This window comes from Seriola aureovittata, chromosome 11 (assembly GCF_021018895.1).
Source record: "Seriola aureovittata isolate HTS-2021-v1 ecotype China chromosome 11, ASM2101889v1, whole genome shotgun sequence".
Classification (NCBI taxonomy): domain Eukaryota; kingdom Metazoa; phylum Chordata; class Actinopteri; order Carangiformes; family Carangidae; genus Seriola; species Seriola aureovittata.
The window spans coordinates 7,143,999-7,164,730 of record NC_079374.1 but is presented as its reverse complement, the minus strand read 5'-3'; the positions used below and the strand labels follow the sequence as shown (position 1 = coordinate 7,164,730).

Sequence of the window (20,732 nt, the reverse complement as noted above, 5' to 3'; positions counted from 1 at the left end):
AATGTTCAAGGTTTGATCATTTTGCCACATAAAGACATCCATAGAGACAAAACATCTGTCTTGCTGAAGTGATGACATCACTGATTCCCTCCCAAAGATGCTCTTCAGCTGACTTCTGACCTCCCCTTTTAAACAAAGGACAGACGAAAGGGGATCAATTGTACATTTGCATTTATTTGCAGAAAGAGTTGAAGGTCGGTTAAAGAACTACAGCCCTGCATGTGAAAATGTCAACGTCTACGGACATTCCTGCTAACAGTAATAACTTGTTGCACAACTTTCAACCTCTAAATGTTAGTCTACACTAATGTAGAAACTAGGAAAAACTTTAGTAAAGTTCAGATACAGATTTATATTTGTAATCACATTACATAGTATGATTTTAAAAATGTCGCAAATATACGTAAATAATGAATCTTAGCAAAGGCATGGGAAAGAGGACGGGATCTCCAAAGACTTTTATTTTTGGCTTGTTGGTCTGCACACACCATTGACCAATGGTTGTGAGTGAAATATTTTCACTAAGAGAGCAACAAGATAAAGTTCACCAAAAAGCCCCAGCTACATTAGACTAAAAAATGGTTTCATGAAAGTGTAATAAATCAGAGTCATTATCACTTTACCATGCTTTCCCAACAAAGTAACACACTGCAGGAAGACACGGTATGGATGTAGCTGCATGGTGCATGTTGGTGTGGGTGGGAAATCGATCCTTTGTGATGAAAGTAAGAGGTAAACAAACAAACAATTTTGCCGAATGTCATCGTCTCCCCGCTGGGCGTTTGTCGGTGGGGGTCAAAGGGGTAGAGGGGAAAACAGGAGTGGAAATGTCATAAATCAGAGGGATTTTAGAATCTGATGACAAACCTAATTCCTTTCTGAAAAGATCCGAGCCACCCCCCCCCCTCCCCGACTGTCATCGAAGCTGGCCTATAAACATCGCAGCTGTCACCCAAACTCGCCCGGACCGCGAAGGACATGCCATCGTGCCTCTCACATGCTCTTTCCATGGGCCAATTCTGGACTGGAGGGGCCGGCGAATTCCACTTTGCATTTTGTCACATTCGGCCGCAGTGGGAACTGGACCAAGACCCCAACTGTAAACCACCACCACCACCACCACCCACTATCCCCTGTCATGTCTGACCATCTGTTGAAGGGCATTTACTCCTGCAAAATCACTTTATCCTTCTATCACTCCTAAAACAGGTTGTGAAGCCTTAAAAAGGAAATATGGATGAGGGGGGAGAGGTGGCGAGAGAGCACAGGGTGGTGAGTGGGTATGGGAGGGTAGTGGGGGGGGTCGGCACACCGTGCTAAATGTTGTCACTGCGAAAGGTGAGTAGAGGAGCTTTAGAGGCCATTTTCCACTCAACAAACGCACCCCCTGCCCCTCCCCACCCTTCTTTCTCAACACCACGCCACACACACACCACACACACACAGGCAGTGGTAACTAGATAGCTCCTAGCGTGCCTGCTCTGTAACCTATACAACGAAAGCTGGCAACTCACTCACTAGAGATAATATATATATATATATATATATATATATAAAATTACACTGGGACATCATGGCATCTGAGGAGTATGTCTCACGGTGCCAAAACTGTGGCATTAACTTTAACCTAAAGCAAGATGAGACCCTTTACTGGTTTATGGCACGGGCACATTCAGGATGTATTGGCACATGTGAAGTCTTGGCCAAGTCCTGCTGACACACATATAAACAATATAAATAGAATTTCCCTCTGATTTTGAAAAACACTACATTCAATTATTTGAAATCAAAGTGCTAATGGTTTGGGGAGCCTTGGTAGCACTTGGCTGGGCGCATGTCCTAACCTCAACAGCCATGGTTTTGGGTCCAGCCCATGGACCTTTGCTGCGCGTCATCCTGTCTCTCTCTCCCCGACTTTCCTGTCTCTCTCACTGTGGTATCACAATAAAGGCAAGAATTCCTTAGAAACTTAGAAAAAACTGTACAAAACAAAACCCACACCTCAATGTGTATACAATGCATGAAGTATAAGCATTTATCTAAGAATTAAAACCCAATTCCAAATTTCCATGCAGCATATTGGCAGCTGTTGGCTAAGATTTATGGTACTTCACATCCATAAAGCCGTTTGCAGCTGCTTAGAGATAAGTGCTCTGATAAGTCAAACGTTCAGTACACTATCAGCCCAGAACTGTGTCTGCTTGATAGGCATATAGATAACGATAACAACATGAATGTTAGTTATACTTTGAAACTGTAGTTAATGACGCTGTAAGCTACTCTTTTTTGGAACTAGTTAAACTACAGCAATTGATTGAAAGTAACTGAAAAGTAATGTGGCAGTGTGGCTACTTTTGTCATAAATTATTACACCACCAAAATGAATCTGATTGAAACTCAGAGTCTGTTAAATCATTTTTAAACATCAGTATCACTTAACTAACTGAATGTATGTATTTATGTAATGAGACTTTTTTAAAGCAGTGCAGCTATTTTTTTTTTTTTTTTTACTTTTGGTGCACCTGCAGTAGCAAGTTGACTAAATGAATCAGAGAGCAAGACTGACACTTGACCAGCTCCCACTCTGCTGACCAGCTCTCCAGAGTAGGGTGGTTTTTTTTGGGGGGACTGGGCTGCCGGCCCACTCTCTCTTTCTCTGCCACAGACAGTCAAACCAGCCTGCTGCTTGATTCTCTCCTGAATGAGAGGATGGAGAAATGAAGGTGCATAATCTGTGCTGGTGACGGAGCAACAATTTTTTTCCCCTGCAGCAAAAAATATATAAGTAGTATTTAGCAACGTTGTGTTTTAAAAAAATATCTAAATTGGGTTTGGGTTACAATATTTTGAAAACAAGTCCTCAAAATTAAATGGCAAAATCATGATTTCTCCCTGGTGTCAATCACATACTGTGAAGCATTTTATGATCATCATGATCATTGGTTTGTACCTTCCAATACCATTACAAATCACTGCTGAAAAATAAATTTGATGAATGATGTGATGATGCTATGGTAAAGGTGGTTACATTTAGGTACAAAAACAGTTAGGTTTAGGTAAGATCATGGTTTGGGTTAAAACAAGTACTTTGTCAGGGTAAGGTTAGCCTCATCAAGTTGATTAAAGTTTGGGGGACAATTGTGGTCATGATTAAAGGAAACCTATTTGACTTGTGATTAGAAACTGGAAAGAAACAGCTGTCTCCTGTAATAGTCCAGCATTTTGTTGACCCATCCATCCACCCCAGCATCCTCCCTACACTGACTTTCACTCTATAATAATATCAGCTCACTTCCAAATACGACTGATGCTGTCGTTCCTCTCAGGAGGAATGTGTCAGAAATACAGGGAAATGTAGGATAACTGGTTGTTTCACTAGCTTTGCCACATATAGCGTGCTTAAAAAAGAAAATGACGTTTCGGTCAACAGTGTACTCACCATTCTAAATCAGTGCCCAAGTAATATTACAGTAAAAAGGAGATAACCACAGCAACAATACTTGCTATAGTTGCCACTTGCTAAGACAGAACCAACTCCGACTGAACGAACAAAAGTGAAAACAAAGCAAAATGAAGAAATGAATGATGATTTAAACACAGCTTCTTTTCTGCTTGTTGTAAGTGGCCATGTTATAAGCACAATAATCACCCCAGGGTGTGTTCTGCTATATAAAAATAAGTTAAAGGCATTTCCTTTGTGGCGTCAGTTATTTTCTCATATCAAGACAGTTTTTTATTTTGCTATAGAGCAGGACAAATTATATAAATGGCACCTGTAAATAAAAACAAGTTCATTGTACCTATGATCACGAGTAAGTTGATTCTTCGTGCATTTGTTTTTGTTTTGAAACTTTACTGTTACAGAGTGTTTTCCCGACACAAGTGGTTTAAATTCCTGACTAACTACTGCCCTGGGTTTCCCGCTCTCGGTTAGTTTAGACGTAAATGGCCACAACACATCATAAATAAGAAGAAAAATGTCACAGGGCCTACTTCCTGTGTAATTAGATCAACATGCTGTACTGTATGTGATGCTGGAGAACGTCTGTGTGTGTTCGCCATATGTACAATGACACACACACACACACACAACGTCTTTGTCTACACACACACACACTTCGAATGTGTTGTATGAGTGAATATAAAACAGTTTCCCTATGTCTTAAAAAAGACTGCTGAGGGTTCACATCCAGCTGCTGAATTTATTGACCACCATCAGCAATTTTGGGAGGAGCCTCTGTGGTTGTTTGCAGTTGGCTTTTAGACAATCTTCAAGAGTGACAAAGTTGAATATTGTTATATTATTGTTGCCTCAGGCTTTACAATTTGCACAGTATACAACACCATCTGTCCTTACACCCTCGAGGCAGAACAGAAAAAACTAACCAACAAACCCTACTAATTTGAAGTACAGGTGCAAATCCCAAATTACTGATAGAAAAACATTTCTTCCTTTTCATAGAATCATATTCACTATGTAGTTTGTTGGTTTTACTAAACTGCGATTGCACAACTACAAGAGTTATCATATCATGATTGTTTTCATTGATTTTTGCAGTTTTTGTAGTAAGTAACATGAGCTGACAATGTGGTTTTCACTAATCAGTGGAGCTTCAATGATAAAAGTTATGTCTTCTGTGAGTGAGACTGATATTTCAGCAACTTGGGTTTCAGGATAGTTTTTTCATTTATGCATTGAACACTGCAACAAATCCTGCGTTTTAATCAGTAACAAAAATCTAATTGTTTGAGTAATGCATCATTAGCCTGAATATTAACGGATGTCTTTTCACATTTGAGAAGGTGAAGGCTGTGCCATGTTTAAAGATTTTACCTTTACATGTTCAAAATAGCTGATATTGTCTCAAATTGAATCGTTAAGTGAAAAGAGTTCAGAACGAAAGCTCCCTCTCTTGCTCCATCAGATGATTGGAAACCGTGAGATTTGGCTGAAAGCTCAGAAAAAAAGCTTGTTGGAGGAGTTAAAGTTCCATGTTTGTCCACTAATTACAAACCAATGGTTTGTGGCCTTGTTCATGATGGTTAAGTCAGCGCCTTGTCTGTGAATGTGTGAATGAGAGGCAAGGTGTAAAGTGCTTTGGATAAAAAAAGCTCAATAAATGCAGTCCATCCTCATTGAGGTCCATAATCCCTCTCATATTGGGGCCAAATGATTTATTGAATGATCAATAAAATGTTTGTTGGTTGCAAATGGTTGCATAGTATAGTGCATAGTAATGCATATTAAATATGACATCACTAAAATTAAGACAAACAGTAAGGCACCAACAGATTTCCACCTCAGGGGTAAATGGCAACATATGCTTTGTTTTATCAAATTGTGCTTTGTTTAACACTGTGGACTGAACAGTTAGGAACATCTTTATTACTTTATAGACTCAGTGAAAACACAACATGTTATCCTGTGACAGCATCTTAACACAAACCCACTATTTTCTGATAATGTGTTTAAAATCAATTAAATTGTCAAAGTGTGGCAGGTATTGATGTGTCTGGCTATCTTCCCTTTGATCTTTGCACAGCCTCACAAAACACTTTCTAAATCTCATTTTGCCTGCGTGGGAACTCATCCGCCACCACCTTTTTACCTCTCTGCAGTCAAAACAGTGATTATATCAATCACGGCCGCTGCAGCTAATGGACATAACAGCCAAGTGGGAGAGAAAGAAAGAAGTCCAGTGCTGCTAGACAAAGACAGGGAGAGGACCAGAGCTGAGGGGGTTGTCCTGCTGTCTGGTTCCCTCCACCACTGACTCAATTGTCATTTTCTGGAAGGCGATCACAGTAATAGTCTTGTAATTGGCTTTAAGTGGATTAAGTACCAGGCAAGGCAGAGTAGCTCTGGCCAGAGTTGTGCAGTCCAAACAAAACCTGTTGCCCAGGGCGTGACTGAGCGTGAGGTCTCAATCTGGACAACAGACATGGCTGCTCGCAATATGCATTCCAGTCCACACTTCTGATTGGCTGAGTCACATTTGAAGACTTTGTAAAATAGCCAATAAGCAAACACCTGTGACCACAAAACTGTCAATTTACCCATACCAGTACGTAGATGTCACATAGCAACCACTTTGTTAAGCTGCTGTTTAGGAACAACATTGTGTAACAGATGAATATCACAGTAAAAAAAGATTCATAATTCTTGAGTAAATGTACATTATGGTATGTACTTATTAACAGACAAAGCTAAAAAATCAGTACATGCAAGTCATAGGAAAAAAAGGCACACTACATATTTTAGGTTTTGGCTGTCTTTCAATGGTTAATGGTCAATCAGTCAGTAGCCTACAGCAGTAATGCCTAAACCTAAAGCTGAAATACATACTTTCTGTATTATAATACAGTGGGGATATCCCTATGTTGCCCTTTATGTTGTTATCTCCAGCATACTTTTGCAGAAGTTGCTAAATGTTTCACTGAACTCTAAAGCTAACCTGTTATAATAATATAATTACCACAGCAATATATAAAGATCAGAATCTAAACAAAGCATTCAACACAAATTTTCTCCTGCATTAGCCTATAGGCTGTGAACAATTTTCAGAGCAGCTTCCTTTGTTGGCTTGTGCTAGCATTGGCAACAGGCTTATTTAGCTAATTAGCATTATATCATTATGTTTTTCCTGCAGTGTCTTACATATTCAATTTACTGTAGTCTCTACATTTGCATACATTTTATTTAATCATTTTTAACTAACTTCTACATGTTACTATCAGTTAATCAGGCAGTCACCGACAAAGAATCACATAAAGTTATAGTACATAATGAGCATTAATAATAATAATAACCACACCTTTCTCTAACAGAACATATAAGAGAAAGAGATGTGAGAGCTGCGGTGCATTCATTCTGAGGCTTTATAATAGTTTACAGATCTTTTGAATCTAGACCCTGCAATTAAGGCTTAATTTGAAATAGGCAGGCAAGTTATTGCAATGAACTGTCCAAGTAATTCATGCAACTGTGTTATGCAGTCCAAACGTCAGAGTCATCCTCAATTAAAATCTTCTTTCCACTGGCTCTTTAGTCGTGGTTGTAAATTTAACTTGGCATTCCTTTATGTAGCAGGTGTGAGGGATTAGGCTGAGGGAGGCGTTCACAAACTGTACATGTTGTGAGACATCTGAACTTGAACTATTTCACATACAGATTGATTCACACACTCCTGATGTGTGTGAAGCGCAGAATATGCTATACATATATTGCATTATACACTGCAGATGCAGACATAAAAGACACTTACAGAGAAATAGACAACTGGGCAGCAGAGTTAGCAACACTTCAGAAAGAGTACAATAGATAGACAGCAGTTTTACATACAGCTGGACAAAAGAGATGTGTCAAAATCCATATATTAACGTTACTCAGCTCCTTGCTCTTTCAACATCTGACATCTATACGGAGAGGACGAGTGCTGCTGGTGAGGATCTTCTGCCTATTGGAATTTATATCGTTTCCTTTAAAAGTTATTTGACCACAAACGGAAAGTTGCACATGCATGCAGAGTATTTGCCAGTCTGAGAATTCACCTACTAATCACCTAAAAATCTGGTATCAGAACTGTATGTCTCTAAAATGCCAGCTGTAGAATTTGGTTATGCCATGATTAATAAGGGCAAAAGAAGAAACTTTGGAAGCAGTGGCAGTTGAAGATGTCAAATCAATTCTGAGGCAGAGACTGCAACATCTTGTGTTCTATAATAATGACTTCATTCATGAGCATGATGTTTTTTCAGAGAAGACAGCCATCCAACAGTCAGCTTGCACACAATGTTGGATTAAAATTTCGCAAAAATTAGTTTGAGGAAATGAATGTGCCCTACATAATGATGAAATGCCTGCATTCAATGCATTCCAATGGAGTAACTAAAGAGGTTGTCCTTGATTTAAACAGTGATACACAACCACACAGCTCCTGTGAATGATCTACTGTTTTTGTATTGTAACTAAACACAGAAGCCACTCACTCACACACAGCACACACTTCCACAGCCTGCCTTTGTCTTCCAGCTGTACATTTCAGGGACTTAAAAGAGGGTTTGACAGAGTTCAGAAGCAGTTGGTCAGTGTGTGTTTTTGACACACAGGTTTCAGGCACTTGTTGAACATGTGCAGCCGCTCCAAATTCCACCAGGGAAAAGAGAGTGGACCCCAGCTTCCTGTTTTCCCCTCTCAGCGCACGTCGCAATGCGACCCCAGCCAAGCTGCTAGGCAGCACAATGAGCGCGGATGTGATTCAGCTTTCAACAGGCCTGTTACTGGGGATTACCATAGCGTTGTTTAATAGTGTTATCCGGATCACAATAGAATGTTGTTTTATCAGAGTAATAAGTCAGACACTTCGCTCACTGACGGCTTCAGAAATGTCACCGTGAAATTTCTGCGAATCTGTCCCTGGCCTCTGCCCAGCCAGTGCAGGTGAGGTCCATGAGAGAGCACAGCTGCCACTCTCAAACTTGCATTCAGACACGCACCAGCAGGCATGTATGGCCCCCATAGATAGATTGATGGTGGCCGGGGGAACCAAGGGCTGTGTGGCTGTCCTGAAATCAGGCCAGCTTTAACACAGCGGACATGCTCTCAAGCCCACAGTCGTAGTAACATTTTATGTGACAAGCATTATAAAGGTGATTTATAGAACGCATGTGTGTTGGGCGGAATAATTTTCAGAATATTTAGCCGGGGGTATTAGGTCTGCATTTTTAAATCTGCCTGGTTGTTCACATCGTCCTTACATTGACCGTTAAACAAACTTCCTGTGAAAATAATGAGCGTAGCAAATGGAAAACTGTGAATGCCCTCTCAGAGGGCCTGACAAGGACAAGGGAGGCATGCTGTTGCAAGCACACATTTATGAGCATTGTTGTTCTTAATGGGATGGCCTGTTATGTATGGCACTGACCTCTGGCTTGTTCTCTTTTGTACTCTTTCATTCAGAGCAGACAGGGACCATAGTGCCAATAGTGCCTGCAAATAGTTCAGAGCTTTGATGTAAAATGCCTGCAGAACCAGGTAAGTGGAGCTTAGTGGAAACAGTTCAGACAGCTTGAGTGGTCAATAACACAATGGTTTACTCAGTTGACTTTCAAATACTGTTGTGCTTTTCAAAACTATGAGATTTCTAATGTCAGCCTGTGAATAAACTTCACTTTCCTGGTAGGTACTCCAAGTCTATCACATGAGTTTTCTGTGGCAAATATTCTCTTTTGTGTATTTTTAAGAGCAATATGCGACTGTCTGAACCTACCTGTTTTCTGTACCTGCCCTGGCTGCCTGTAAACCTGGTCGTCATCACTTTATCTATTACAGTTCCTTCATTACACTGGCCTGCCTGTGTGTCTGTGTTTGGGACCTCCCTGCCGATCCAGCCTAACATGCACCCAGCAGACAAGCTTCTAACTCGGCCTACCATTTACCTAGGAACTCTTTGGAGCCCTGAGCCCTTCATCCTTCAGCCAGATAGTCTCCAGCCTGAAACCCAGTTGGCTAGCCTCCAGCAGGCCCGGCATCAGGGAGGTCAAAGGGTACAGATGACCCTGACATATATCACTCACAATACATTTTATAATATATTTATGCGTTGAAACCACATTTCAACTTGTCCTATGATACCCCACCCCTGCTGTTATTGTGAAAATGGTGGAGTCGAAACACTCGAAATACAGTCAGATGTGTATGTCTCTCACTCTCTCTCTCAAACACATTGACAACAGACCATCTGTGAATAGCCCCTCCTCTCCCCCGCAGAGAAGAGGACTAGCATAACTGCTAGTCAATCAGGCCCAGATTAAGAATGCAGAGGCCACTCTGCACAATGTCTTGGATCTTGGCTCTTCACACACGCGCAGTCCAGGTTTTGAATTATCGGTTTTCAGCGGAGGCTACTATCTGTTCGAAACACTTGTAGCTTATAAAGGATTTACACTGACAGGCTACAGCCTATGATCACAGCCTGAAGGACAATATCAACACCTGTAGATATATTCTATCATACAGGATTTACACCTGATGATTGCAACAATACTTTCCTGGGTTAGCAGCAACAATATCAACACATTAGCATACAGTGTGTAGCCGAATAGCATACTCAATCACATTCTGCCCCACCTCCACCAATACACTTCTTTATTTCTGATTCTTCTATCAATCACACACACACAGTGATCGATTCATACTGTCCTATAGTCTAACAAATAACATATCTAATCTATATCAGCAATGCAACCACACAGCTGGCCACCAATGTCACTAGTTGTTGATATTTGGTTGAATGTAGATTGTGATGTCTGGTATCAAAATTCAATGTCAGGACAACATCTAATGCCAACGTCCCTTCGATGCAGAGTTTTGAAAACTGACGTTGATAACCCAACGTCTGCTTAACTTCACGTCAGTTAGCCAACGTTGGGTTTTAACGGTTCATTTTCAACAAAAATGTAACTTCTGTCAGTCGTTAAGAGCCCAACATCTTTCTGACATTACATTAATTTTCGGTAATTTTATGCCAGAGAAAAACGCCAGATGGACATTATGTTATTGTTATTTAGTCATGGGGTTCGACAAACTAACTTTATTTTAATGAGAAAATAGACCCTCGATTTTTTTAACAGCCCCCTCAGTTACAACAGGGCGCCCGGCCTGAACAGTTGAAACAGTTAGCTAAAAGTAACTTCCGGTTAAAATAGGTACAAAGTAATTGCTTTAACTGATAACCTACCGGGTCTCTGTCATCAGCAACGGCGTAAGGCTCCAGTGGAGATGAGGGTCAGTTGAACAGGTGGCTGTCACAGGGTTGTGGCTCTCTACCTTTGTTCTGCTGCTTCTGTCGCGTTCTGTCCTTCTTCTCTTCGACGTTAGCATCTTCCACCTCCGGGCTCTTTGCTAATGGCTAGCAAGACGACTTACGAAAAAAATCCAGATATAGTGTATGCTTTCCGAATTTCAGTTTCTCTGATATAACTTTCTTTCTCTGCCTTTCTCTTTGCTGCTCCACTGTTTGTTTGTTTGTTTGTTGTTTGTTTGTTTGTTTGTTTGTTTTTTATGTTTTAGGAAACCTCTATGTTACCCGGCCTGCTTTGAGGCTAAATTCCCGCCGTCACCTGATCTCTGACCTGACGTGGGTCGTCATCATCACGATACCACAATCATAATATTTTTTCTTATTTGAAAACAAATTAAATCTGCATTTTTGGTTCATATTTCAACACACACACGATTAATTTTATTTGAGTTTTTTTATTTTATTTTTTATTTTTTGGATGAGGTGGGGGTTTCGACGTCCCCTAGAGGTCGGAGGCCGCCGGGCACCTGCCAAATCCAGGTGGATAACTTCCTGTGCAGTAGGCCAATGCTAATTCTTTAACTTTGTGCTTCCTCAATGCACATGGATATTGAAAAAATATTTCCGAAGACTCAAATAAACAGTCTGGACCTGATAACCGTACATAGAAATTTAAGGAAACACATGTGGGAAAGCTGAACAAGCCGACCAGAGTGATTAGCTATCGAATTCATTTGTTAACTAATTTGTTTTCCAGTATCTAGGCTCCAAACAGTGATGCTTTGGCAGCTGAGGCAGCAAGAGAGGGTCAGGGAGGGATAGCAGCTAATGGAGGGAGAGATGTAGGACAGGAGGAGAAGGATATAAATATTACTTATTTGTCACAAAGTACTTGGCAATTAAAATATTTATAGTGGCGCACCTCATACAGAGACCATGTTAGAGCTCAGGGTGGGCAGTGGTGGTGCTGGATTGGATGTGGATAAGGGCACAATATGGTCCTGCACCTGTAGACCTTGAGCAGTCACCTTTCCTTGATACTCGTCTTGCTATTCCTGAGTCTGTTCCTCTTCCTGAGCCTGTACCTGAGTCAGCTGTTCCAGCCGACATCCTACCTGTTCCCAAGTCTGTCCTGCCAAGGAGCAGCCTACTCCCGAGGCCATCGTCTCTGCCAACAACCAGCTCCTGCTCCTGAGGTTGTATTCCTAGTCAATGATGCCCCACCATATTATCAGGCTGCCAGCCTCCATTGTGTCTGGTTCTCAACTTCACCTGTTGGCCTGTTGATCCCCTGAGCTGTCTGCCCGAGGTCTCCTGCTCTTCGTCTCTTCTGCCACCAGGTTGTCTGCCCAAAGTTTCCTGTTTCATGGTAGACTCCAACATTTGGCCCCTTGATACTCACATCTGATACTCACATCTGATACTCACATCTCTGTAAAATTTCAAAAAATACTAAACCTCATCTTGTCTGATTTGGTGCTTTCAGGGAAAAATACATCCAGGTTTAAATTAAGCTATATTTAGTCTAAGTTTTTTAGGTATCAATTTTATTTAACAGTATTTCTTTATGGCGTTAGGACCTGCTTCATGTTAAAAGCATTCATTTAAGAGTTAAAAAACATCCACTTCCTCAAGTGTTTACTTTTATGTCTAGATGTAAAAAAAAAAAAAAAAAATCTGTTTTCAATTATGTTAAACAAAGAAAAGTAGTTGATCCTCAAATCTAAGTAACTGGAAATGGCGAATATTTGTCATTTATGCTTGATGAATTCATTGACAGTTAATTGGTTGTCAATTCATTTTCTGCCAGTTGACTAATAGATTAATCAGCTATGTTTAAGCACAACTTCACTTACATTACCTTTACCACTGCACATCCTTCTCACACCACTGCGGTTCTCACACTCAGAAAATCAACCCTCCACTGGGGTCTCAATATCCAGGTCACCTTCCCAGTCAGTCACACTATACGAGGACCTGACTGCAATCTGCCACGCAGCACCGGACCTCTCTCATTTAGACACAGGGGCTTCCCAGCAGGGTGTCTTTGTACACAGCAGGCACGGCACCATGGGACGGCCTGGGACGGGCCTGTCTCCATCTGGGCCGGGGGTTTTATCAGAACCACCTGCCTGTGGGGGTCGACCATATCTCAAACATCTCTTTTCCCTCCTTTGGAAAAAGAAAAATCGTTTAGACTGTTTCCTGTTGACCTGCATGCCATCGCTGAGGCCTTTTTTCTGAGAGTGTTTAAATATTTGTGTGTTTTACTTCCCCTTTTCGTGTGTGCGTCTATGTGTGTGGCTGATTGAGCATTACTACTCAATACAGCATGTCTCTAAAATAGAGAAAACTGCATTTTACCCTGCTGTCTGTACTTTTTTGAGTTTGAGGATCAAGATTAAGGGATGTTTTTAATAGAGGACACAGACTGAGGTTTGGCATGTACAGGGTAGAATTATGGTTAAGTATAAGAGAACAAACGTAGTCAACACAAGGTCTTTGTAAGTAGTGATACTTGCATCATTACCATCATTACAAACACATGCTATGAGGACAGGGACTAGTCTTAACATATATAACTATTTTAAATAATCAAGATACAGAGGTTCGTAAGTCAAGAGATCACTTTTTGTCTCAACTGTGGAAAAATGTGATAAAACAGAAAAATCCAAGTGTGATATTTTCACACTGTGTGGAATAACTTCTAACTTAATTTCATTTTTATTGTATTTTACTTTATGTTGTTCTCTTTTAAGGCTATATGTATTTTAAAGATAAAAGTCTGACGGGAAAATCATGGTTACAAGACTTTAAATGTTGGTTGTTATATATATATTCTGTTATATTGTGAATATAAGTCAGTATAACATTTGATGTAATTACCATAATCATTCAACATACTAGGTCAAAGTCTCCAATATTCTTGGCATTCATCACAAATCATTCATTGTTACCTCAAAGAAGATTTACTCTTTCATCCTACCTCAGAATTGTGTTTTTATCATGTTTTGTTTTTGTCTCTTCATGTGTGGTTTACCCAGTTTGGAGACTGAAGGGTGCATGAGATTTCCTGCATTCAGGAAGCTGTGAAGCTGTCTCCAGATCTCCTTTTTCTGCTCTTCCACTCATCTGTCAATTTCAAATCTGTTCTAAATTTACTTTTCCTCGACTGTCCATCTTTCTTCCATTCAGAGAGAGAAGAAAAAGAGAGAATGTGACAACCGTATGTAGAGAGGAACAAAAGTTTTACAGTTGGCCATGGTTTGATTTTTTCTTTTTTCTTTTTTTTTTTGGTTTCAAATGTTTTGCCTGCAATGTGAATTTCCAACTAAGACGAGAAACTCTTTTCTTGTTCCCACGTGAATTCAGTCTGTGAGGGAATGAGTTTGTGGTTCATTGATCATGTTTGTTGGTTGACAACATCAACAGAAGCTGAATGTCTGAATGTTTTAGTCCAAAAAAAAGGAAAAGTTATCATCAGCACTGACATGATGATGGCAGAAATAACAGAAAAATTCAATATGGAACAAAATGCATTGCATTCTGGTATACCGAGTATTTTGGTAATTGCCAAAGTTAACTAACGGACAACAATGTACTGACAAGAACTAAATTTCAACTGGTTGTTATTATTTGCTGAGTTACTGTTGTCCATTTCGCCATCTGTCTTTTTGAATGCCTAGTTATTAGTCTGTATTCAGGCCTTACAATCACTATCACAATCATTACGTTGCAGGGAAGTTTGTTTACAAAATAATTTGTTTGTGATCTTATTTCTCTTTTTCATGCAATAATCAGAATATGAGCAAGAAGTTACTACAATTATTATTGTTCTTGTTTTGGGATGTCAGCATCAGCCAGACTGTCTTCTCATGATCATTTCATAAAAACATGTTTCTGATGTTGTAATTTTGTCTATAATCATCAGACAGAAGCGAATATCGCTGTAACAGACTCTCTCTCAAAATTTGAACAGTTTTGAGTTTGAAATAAGAAGAAATAAGTCACCGATCACGAGAGTGTTTCCTCTTAGTTGCAGCTTTTATTTGAATCATAATAGTTAAATCATCAGTGGGAGTTACTATGAGAGACTGTGATGATAAGACTTATACTTTCATCAGATGAGGTAATTATCTTCACTTTTTTGGCCTCAGAGATCTGTACTTCTGTGACTGTAAAAACACTGGCCACATCACCAGAGTCTGTATGTTTCTTTTTCTAAGCTTGACATCTATATCATGACTTTATCAATCCTTAAATAGATTCAAGATGTTCCTTGAAGAGAAAACACACACATACACACACACACACATTGGTGTAAGGCGGCTGATGGTATGTGAAAGCCCTTTGTGAAAGAGCTGTGATTTAGTGCTTCAATACACTTGTCAGGCACACTGTAACACCTCTGAGAAGTGGGTCTACGTCTCCTGTCAGCAATAATTTACAGTGAAGATGAGTCAAGCCGAGGAATCTCAAGCATAAGAGAGGAATAAACACAAGAGGGCAATAGTTTACCAGGAATTTCTGATTGCAGTGTCTCATATTAACTCACACTCTGTCATATCAAAACCAGACCCTCACATCCAAGAAATTAAAACAATGTTTGTCCTCTCTTTTGCATATGGTCACTGAACCCCCCCGGGCTGGACTTGCATCCAGTAGAGTTCCCCAGAGAGCGATTCTGAGTCTGTTAAAATGTCCGAAATGTGTTCGGAGGGAAAGATCAATGGCTGAAACAGTGGGGGATTATGGGATACCCTCCAGTCAGCGTGCTGTCACTCAGAATGGCCTCAAAGCGGCAGATTAGGCACCAGATCCCTCTCATCTCTGTCAGAGGATCTCGTTAAAAAAAAACCCAGTCCTGTATCTCCAATTGTTCCAGTTTCATGTTTTACGGCGAGCCGGCCTCACTCTGCCATTAATCAGTCAATGAGATCGTTTGCATATTTTGTTCCTAATGAAAGACGCCACGATGAAAGGCAGAGAGTGGCTGTTACTGTTACTCAAGCCTGGCCATTCTTTTCCACTTAAGGACCTGATGGATAGTTTACGGTATAAAAACAGACCTGCAGTGCATTATGTCATGCCGCTGCCCTGTGGATCCATGTGCACTGCTCCTCTTTACAAATACATCTCCTAATTTAACAGGCTCTGAAGTAAATTTGCAGTGAAGGGGGGGGGGGGGGGGTGGTGGTTGGGTGAAAGAGGTGGGGGGATGATTTTGAATGCTGCTGGAACAAGAGAGGGGGTGTATATCAGACAAATAATGTGAATAATTATTGGAAATAATGTCCAGATAGATGGAGCGGAGCCAAATTATGAAATCATGCGCTTCTCTCCGGTACATCACCCCGCTCATTATTTGAAGTCATGCTCTGGAAAAACAGGTGTTTCCAATACTGGGTCGTTGTCTCCACGGTCCCGCAACCCCTTCATTTTCTTATGATGGTTCAGATATGATATTTCATGGCTGGGGCCGTACACATGATAGGAAGTGATTGGGGAGAGCCGGTCAGAAGACATCCGTGTAATGGATGCTGATTGGCCCCGGCTAAATCCCCAGAGCATGTGCCTGTGTAACAAGAGGGGAACCACAAAGCTGCAGGAATGATCCTAAATTCTGCATGTTTTCCCTCTCTTGGACGTTCAAATGATTACAGGGGGATTTCTCTGTCTTTTTAAACAGGTGCCATATTTATGTGCATCATGCACAACAGCAGGGCAGCTGAGTGCAGTTGGCACAAGAGCTTTATTCCTCATTCTTGTAATAAACAAAACCAGCAGGGAGAAAATTTGCCCTTTTTTTGCGTCTTTTTCTTCCAGTTTGGTTTATGATCGATGCATTACGTCAGCGTTTGAAGCCCATGTCTGTGATGTGGAGGAGAGCAGATGTGTCCGTTTTATAAGTGGAGAACACTCTCTTGTGTGATTAATAATCATGTCATTTGTTTTAGCCTGGAAAGTAGGTTAAACTCCCGCAGTTACAATCTCACTCTGCTCCAAAGGCATGCGTGTTTTTAGAAGAATCATTTGTCATTTCCAAAAGCTAATTAGTAAATAGCTGTGAAACATGGAACATCCGGTATGTAAAAAGCAGCTTTATTTTGTTGATTACCAACTGTAAACACTATAATTTGTTTTGCTTATGCTCTCCACATTACTTTGTAAGAGCAACTCCTGTCTCCTATGAGTTCTGGGGAAAATTTCTCCATGGCGAATTACAAATAAAAACATCTTTGCCCGTTCTCTTGAGTTGGAAAACAGCGTATGTTCTTCATTTTTGCAGAATAATTGTCTTAAAGATCAGGTTTACTTTGAAAATCTACTGCTAATGAAGAGAAAAATCAAAACCATGTACATGAATTGAAACGTTTATTGAGCTTTTTTACGTGCTTGGCACCTGTATTTACATTTTTTCAAAATGCCTCCAAAAGAAAAAAAAAAAAAAGAATTATTTTGCTATTTCCCTTTTTTTCCACACATTTTCATTAACAGATCGGCCTGTAAAATTGTTATATTGCTCAGCACTTAAATACACATCTCTACAACACACCAAAACATACTTTAATTACTCTGTTTTGCTATTGCTTCTTTTTATAACTTCTCACACAACAACCTTTAAGCTTATGTTATTGATTGCATTTGCCATCTTATTTATATATATGCTTAAAAACATAATCCACTCAAAAATAGTGAAGCCATTCCAGTCTATGAGGACAACAGGTTGAAGTTGTGTGGTAGAGTCCTGAACTCTCATGTACGAGAGTCTCTGCTGGGAAGAGACAAGAGAGCTCCTCAGTTGACCTGACCTACAGTTCTCTTGACTTACTGCGTCCATGTGTTGTATTCACCCTGTTTGGCGGCTGCAGCGCCCAGACGCTCCACCGCACATACTCCTGCATATATGTAGAGCGGTGAGTCACTCAGTGATCTTGTCCAGTTGTTCCTTTCATTCCAGCCAGAACTTCAGACCATGACGGCGACCACTGACCCCCTTGACATTTCTAAAACGATACAACACAAGTGCTGCGCGAAGTAAAAACTTCTAGATCACAGTGAAGATTCTTTGGTTACAGGATATCATGACCTGATAGTCTTTGAGTCCCCCCCAAACAAAAGAATCAAGAATGAGTCACTTGAAGAGGCTATTGCTACTATTGCACCACTACATATTCACAACTGAAAATCCCTTCTGAACCGGAGCATGTGGGCTCCTCCTCCTCCTCCTCCTCCTCCTTCGTACACTGATCTGAGTTTGTTGTTTCTTTCCTCTCATAAACAGTAAGAGAGTCAAGTTGCTGTCCAAATTTTTCACTTTATTAATACATAGATAATTTAATAATACTTTGACTCCCTCTATATTGCTTTGTAGCCTAAGTGGTGGAAAGTCTTCAAAAACAAAAACATGGGATGATGTCCTTTTCTGAAAGGTTTCTTTTGTAACTCAGTACGTTAACTGTTCGACATCGACACCAAACCGGGTTCATAGATTAGAGATTTGCTTTTCAGCTGAAAGACTTCAGAAACACAGAGGACTGTGAGGTCGGAGCTCAGTTTCTACACCATGTGCATGGACATCTGAGAAGAGGAGCCGTATTGACGACCATCACAAGAGCTGCTGCCCTGCTGGCCGCTGGCGGTGTTGCCGATCATGTGCATAGTGTCCATACTTCCGTTGGACAGGTACTGGCGCTCAGCGAAGGCCCCGGCGGGAGAGGAGGAGCAGAGCAAACCTCCCTGGGGCTTCTCGGGGCTGGCGGCCAGGCGAGGAGAGGTGGGGAAGTTGTATCCGTACAGGTTGTAAGGGTTGTGCAGGGAGAAAGCGTTGTAGGAGCCCTGCTGCACGTGGTGGTGGCTCCCGCTGAACATGTGGCTGGAGGAAGGGGATGATCCAGATGAGGAGGACGAGGCAGAGCCGGAGCTACCTCCGGCCTGCATCACGTACTGAAGCTGCGAGGCCGGGAAGGAGCCGAGCTGACCGCTGTAGGCATCCATCTTGCCTCCAGTGCCGCTGCCACTACCGCCGCCAGTCAGGGAGGCGTGAGTGCTACCCTGCATGCCAGCAGCAATCAAGGAGGAAGTCCTCTGCGGCAGGAAGGACTCGGAGGGCTGAGCAGAGGCCACAGCGCCCCCTGCAGCCTGGAGGCGTCCGTAGGAGCTGTCGGCCAGGCCGCCGTAGCCCTGCAGCGCCGCCATGTTGCTGCGAGCGCAGGCTGGGTACTCAGACAGGCCCAGGTTGCAGAGCTGACTTTCCCTGCAGCCCACATTGAAGGTGTTGGGAGCAAGGTGGAAGGTCGGAGGGGAGCAGGAGGGGGACAGGAGGTGTGCCGCACCAGAGGGGGAGGGGGTTCCTGTGCTGGAGGTGGTGGGCGAAGTGCCTGTGCTTCCACCTGGAAAACACAAATACAGACAGAATGAAATACAGTGGCTTTTTATAGGTGCTTTTATCTTAGTGAAGACTCAGATCCAAGACCAGATCCAGATAACAGTTAAAATACTTTTGCTCCATTCAAGTCTTCATGATGGATCATCATAAATCAGATTGTGGCTGATGAGTCATTTTATTCAGCCATAAACAAAGTGAAGCATGTGTGGTTCTTTTTCAGTTTATTGTATTAGAATGAATGTAAGTGATGCGATCCCTTTGTTTATTTATTTTACATAAAAGGCGCAAAGAAAAGTGGTGTTCAGCTGCCACATTTTATCATATGTCCACAAACCTTTTCCCCCCAAGAAAATTTGATATGATGGGAAAGTGACATGAATCCCTGCCTGTCTACCTTTGACCTCCCTGTGGAGGGTAGCAAGAAACAAACAGGATTTCCCTGTGGGGAGGTATTAGTATTAGTCTCTCATTTCCAGACCTCCACATCCTTTCTACCCTGTGGCAGTGCAGGAGAAATGTGTTGGAATGTGGAAAGAGACAGATTTTTTTTTTTTTTTTGTATACCCACAGAATAAACCAAGGCATCTTGTTTTTCTGTAGATTCTTCATCATCAGGATGTATCTTCAAATTCAGTTCTTGTGTCTTACTTTCTTAAGAGCGGGCAGAGGCAAAATGCAGTAGTAATTGCTAATGGGAACACTTCCCAGTGGTCCACATGCATTGAGTCAGGCTAATAAACTAAGCAGTAAACTACATTATGAATTCACCTGTCGCCAATATAATAAATGACCTAGTTGATCCATGTGGAACTTTTTCAAACTCCGACCCTTAGACTAATTGCAGACCACTCTTTGAACCTGTGCTGGGTACCGATCGTGAACCATACCATAAAATATATAGTGCTGGTATGTGGAGATAAATATGGCTTCAGTTTTGACCGTGTCTGGTCAACAGAGCCACCCCAGTCCCTCCCTCCATAAAAAGCCACAAGCGCTGAGTTTAGACATGTACTATACTGTTCAGCTGAAAGGGGAAAAGGGGGAATATGTATATAACTACATCACAGAGAAAAAAAAAAAGGTTGGCACAAATCGTATCCACTAAGTCAAGCCTTTCATAGTGAAATGATAGCTGTGGGATATCAATCGCATATTTCTCTATTAATGAGACTTTGGCCTGGGTTCATCTTGCTGTTGGAGAAATTCAGTTTGAAACCAGAATGAGGAGGAGGCATAACTAAATAATCCAGGACTCGCTTGGCTGGGGTTCTGATTTTGCACCATATGCCTTCGATAATATTGCTGCAGCACTCGGCTCTGCTCTGCTCGGGGAGATGGGGGGGGGGCTTGCAGGGGGGAGGGGGAGGGAGAGAGAGAGAGAGAGGAAGAAAGCAAGGTAGACATATATGAGGAAAAAGAGAGAGAAGGGAAGAGAGGATGACAGTTTGGTGATGTCATGTTTTCTTCTGGTTCGAATGGCTCAAGGTGCTTCAGTGGAATAGTTGATTAGATGAAGGGAAAACGGTGTCCACACTGCGCAC

The 20,732-nt window shown here is 41.4% G+C and overlaps 1 protein-coding gene and 1 long non-coding RNA gene across 3 annotated transcripts in view; both read right to left on the bottom strand.

Annotated features, from left to right (window-relative positions):
• The window catches only part of LOC130177750 (uncharacterized), a 50,468-nt gene extending 39,363 nt beyond the window's left edge, over positions 1 to 11,105 (bottom strand). Inside the window, exon 1 of the long non-coding RNA XR_008829052.1 lies at positions 10,740 to 11,105. This is a non-coding gene — a long non-coding RNA (uncharacterized LOC130177750). The remainder of the gene's footprint in view (positions 1 to 10,739) is intronic.
• A 6,059-nt stretch (positions 11,106 to 17,164) lies between these two features.
• The window catches only part of tbx15 (T-box transcription factor 15), a 37,624-nt gene continuing 34,056 nt past the window's right edge, over positions 17,165 to 20,732 (bottom strand). For both annotated transcript variants that reach the window (XM_056388487.1, XM_056388488.1), the window contains exon 8: positions 17,165 to 19,195. In XM_056388487.1, the coding sequence (XP_056244462.1) occupies positions 18,363 to 19,195 (833 nt within the window). In that variant the 3' untranslated portion in view covers positions 17,165 to 18,362. The remainder of the gene's footprint in view (positions 19,196 to 20,732) is intronic.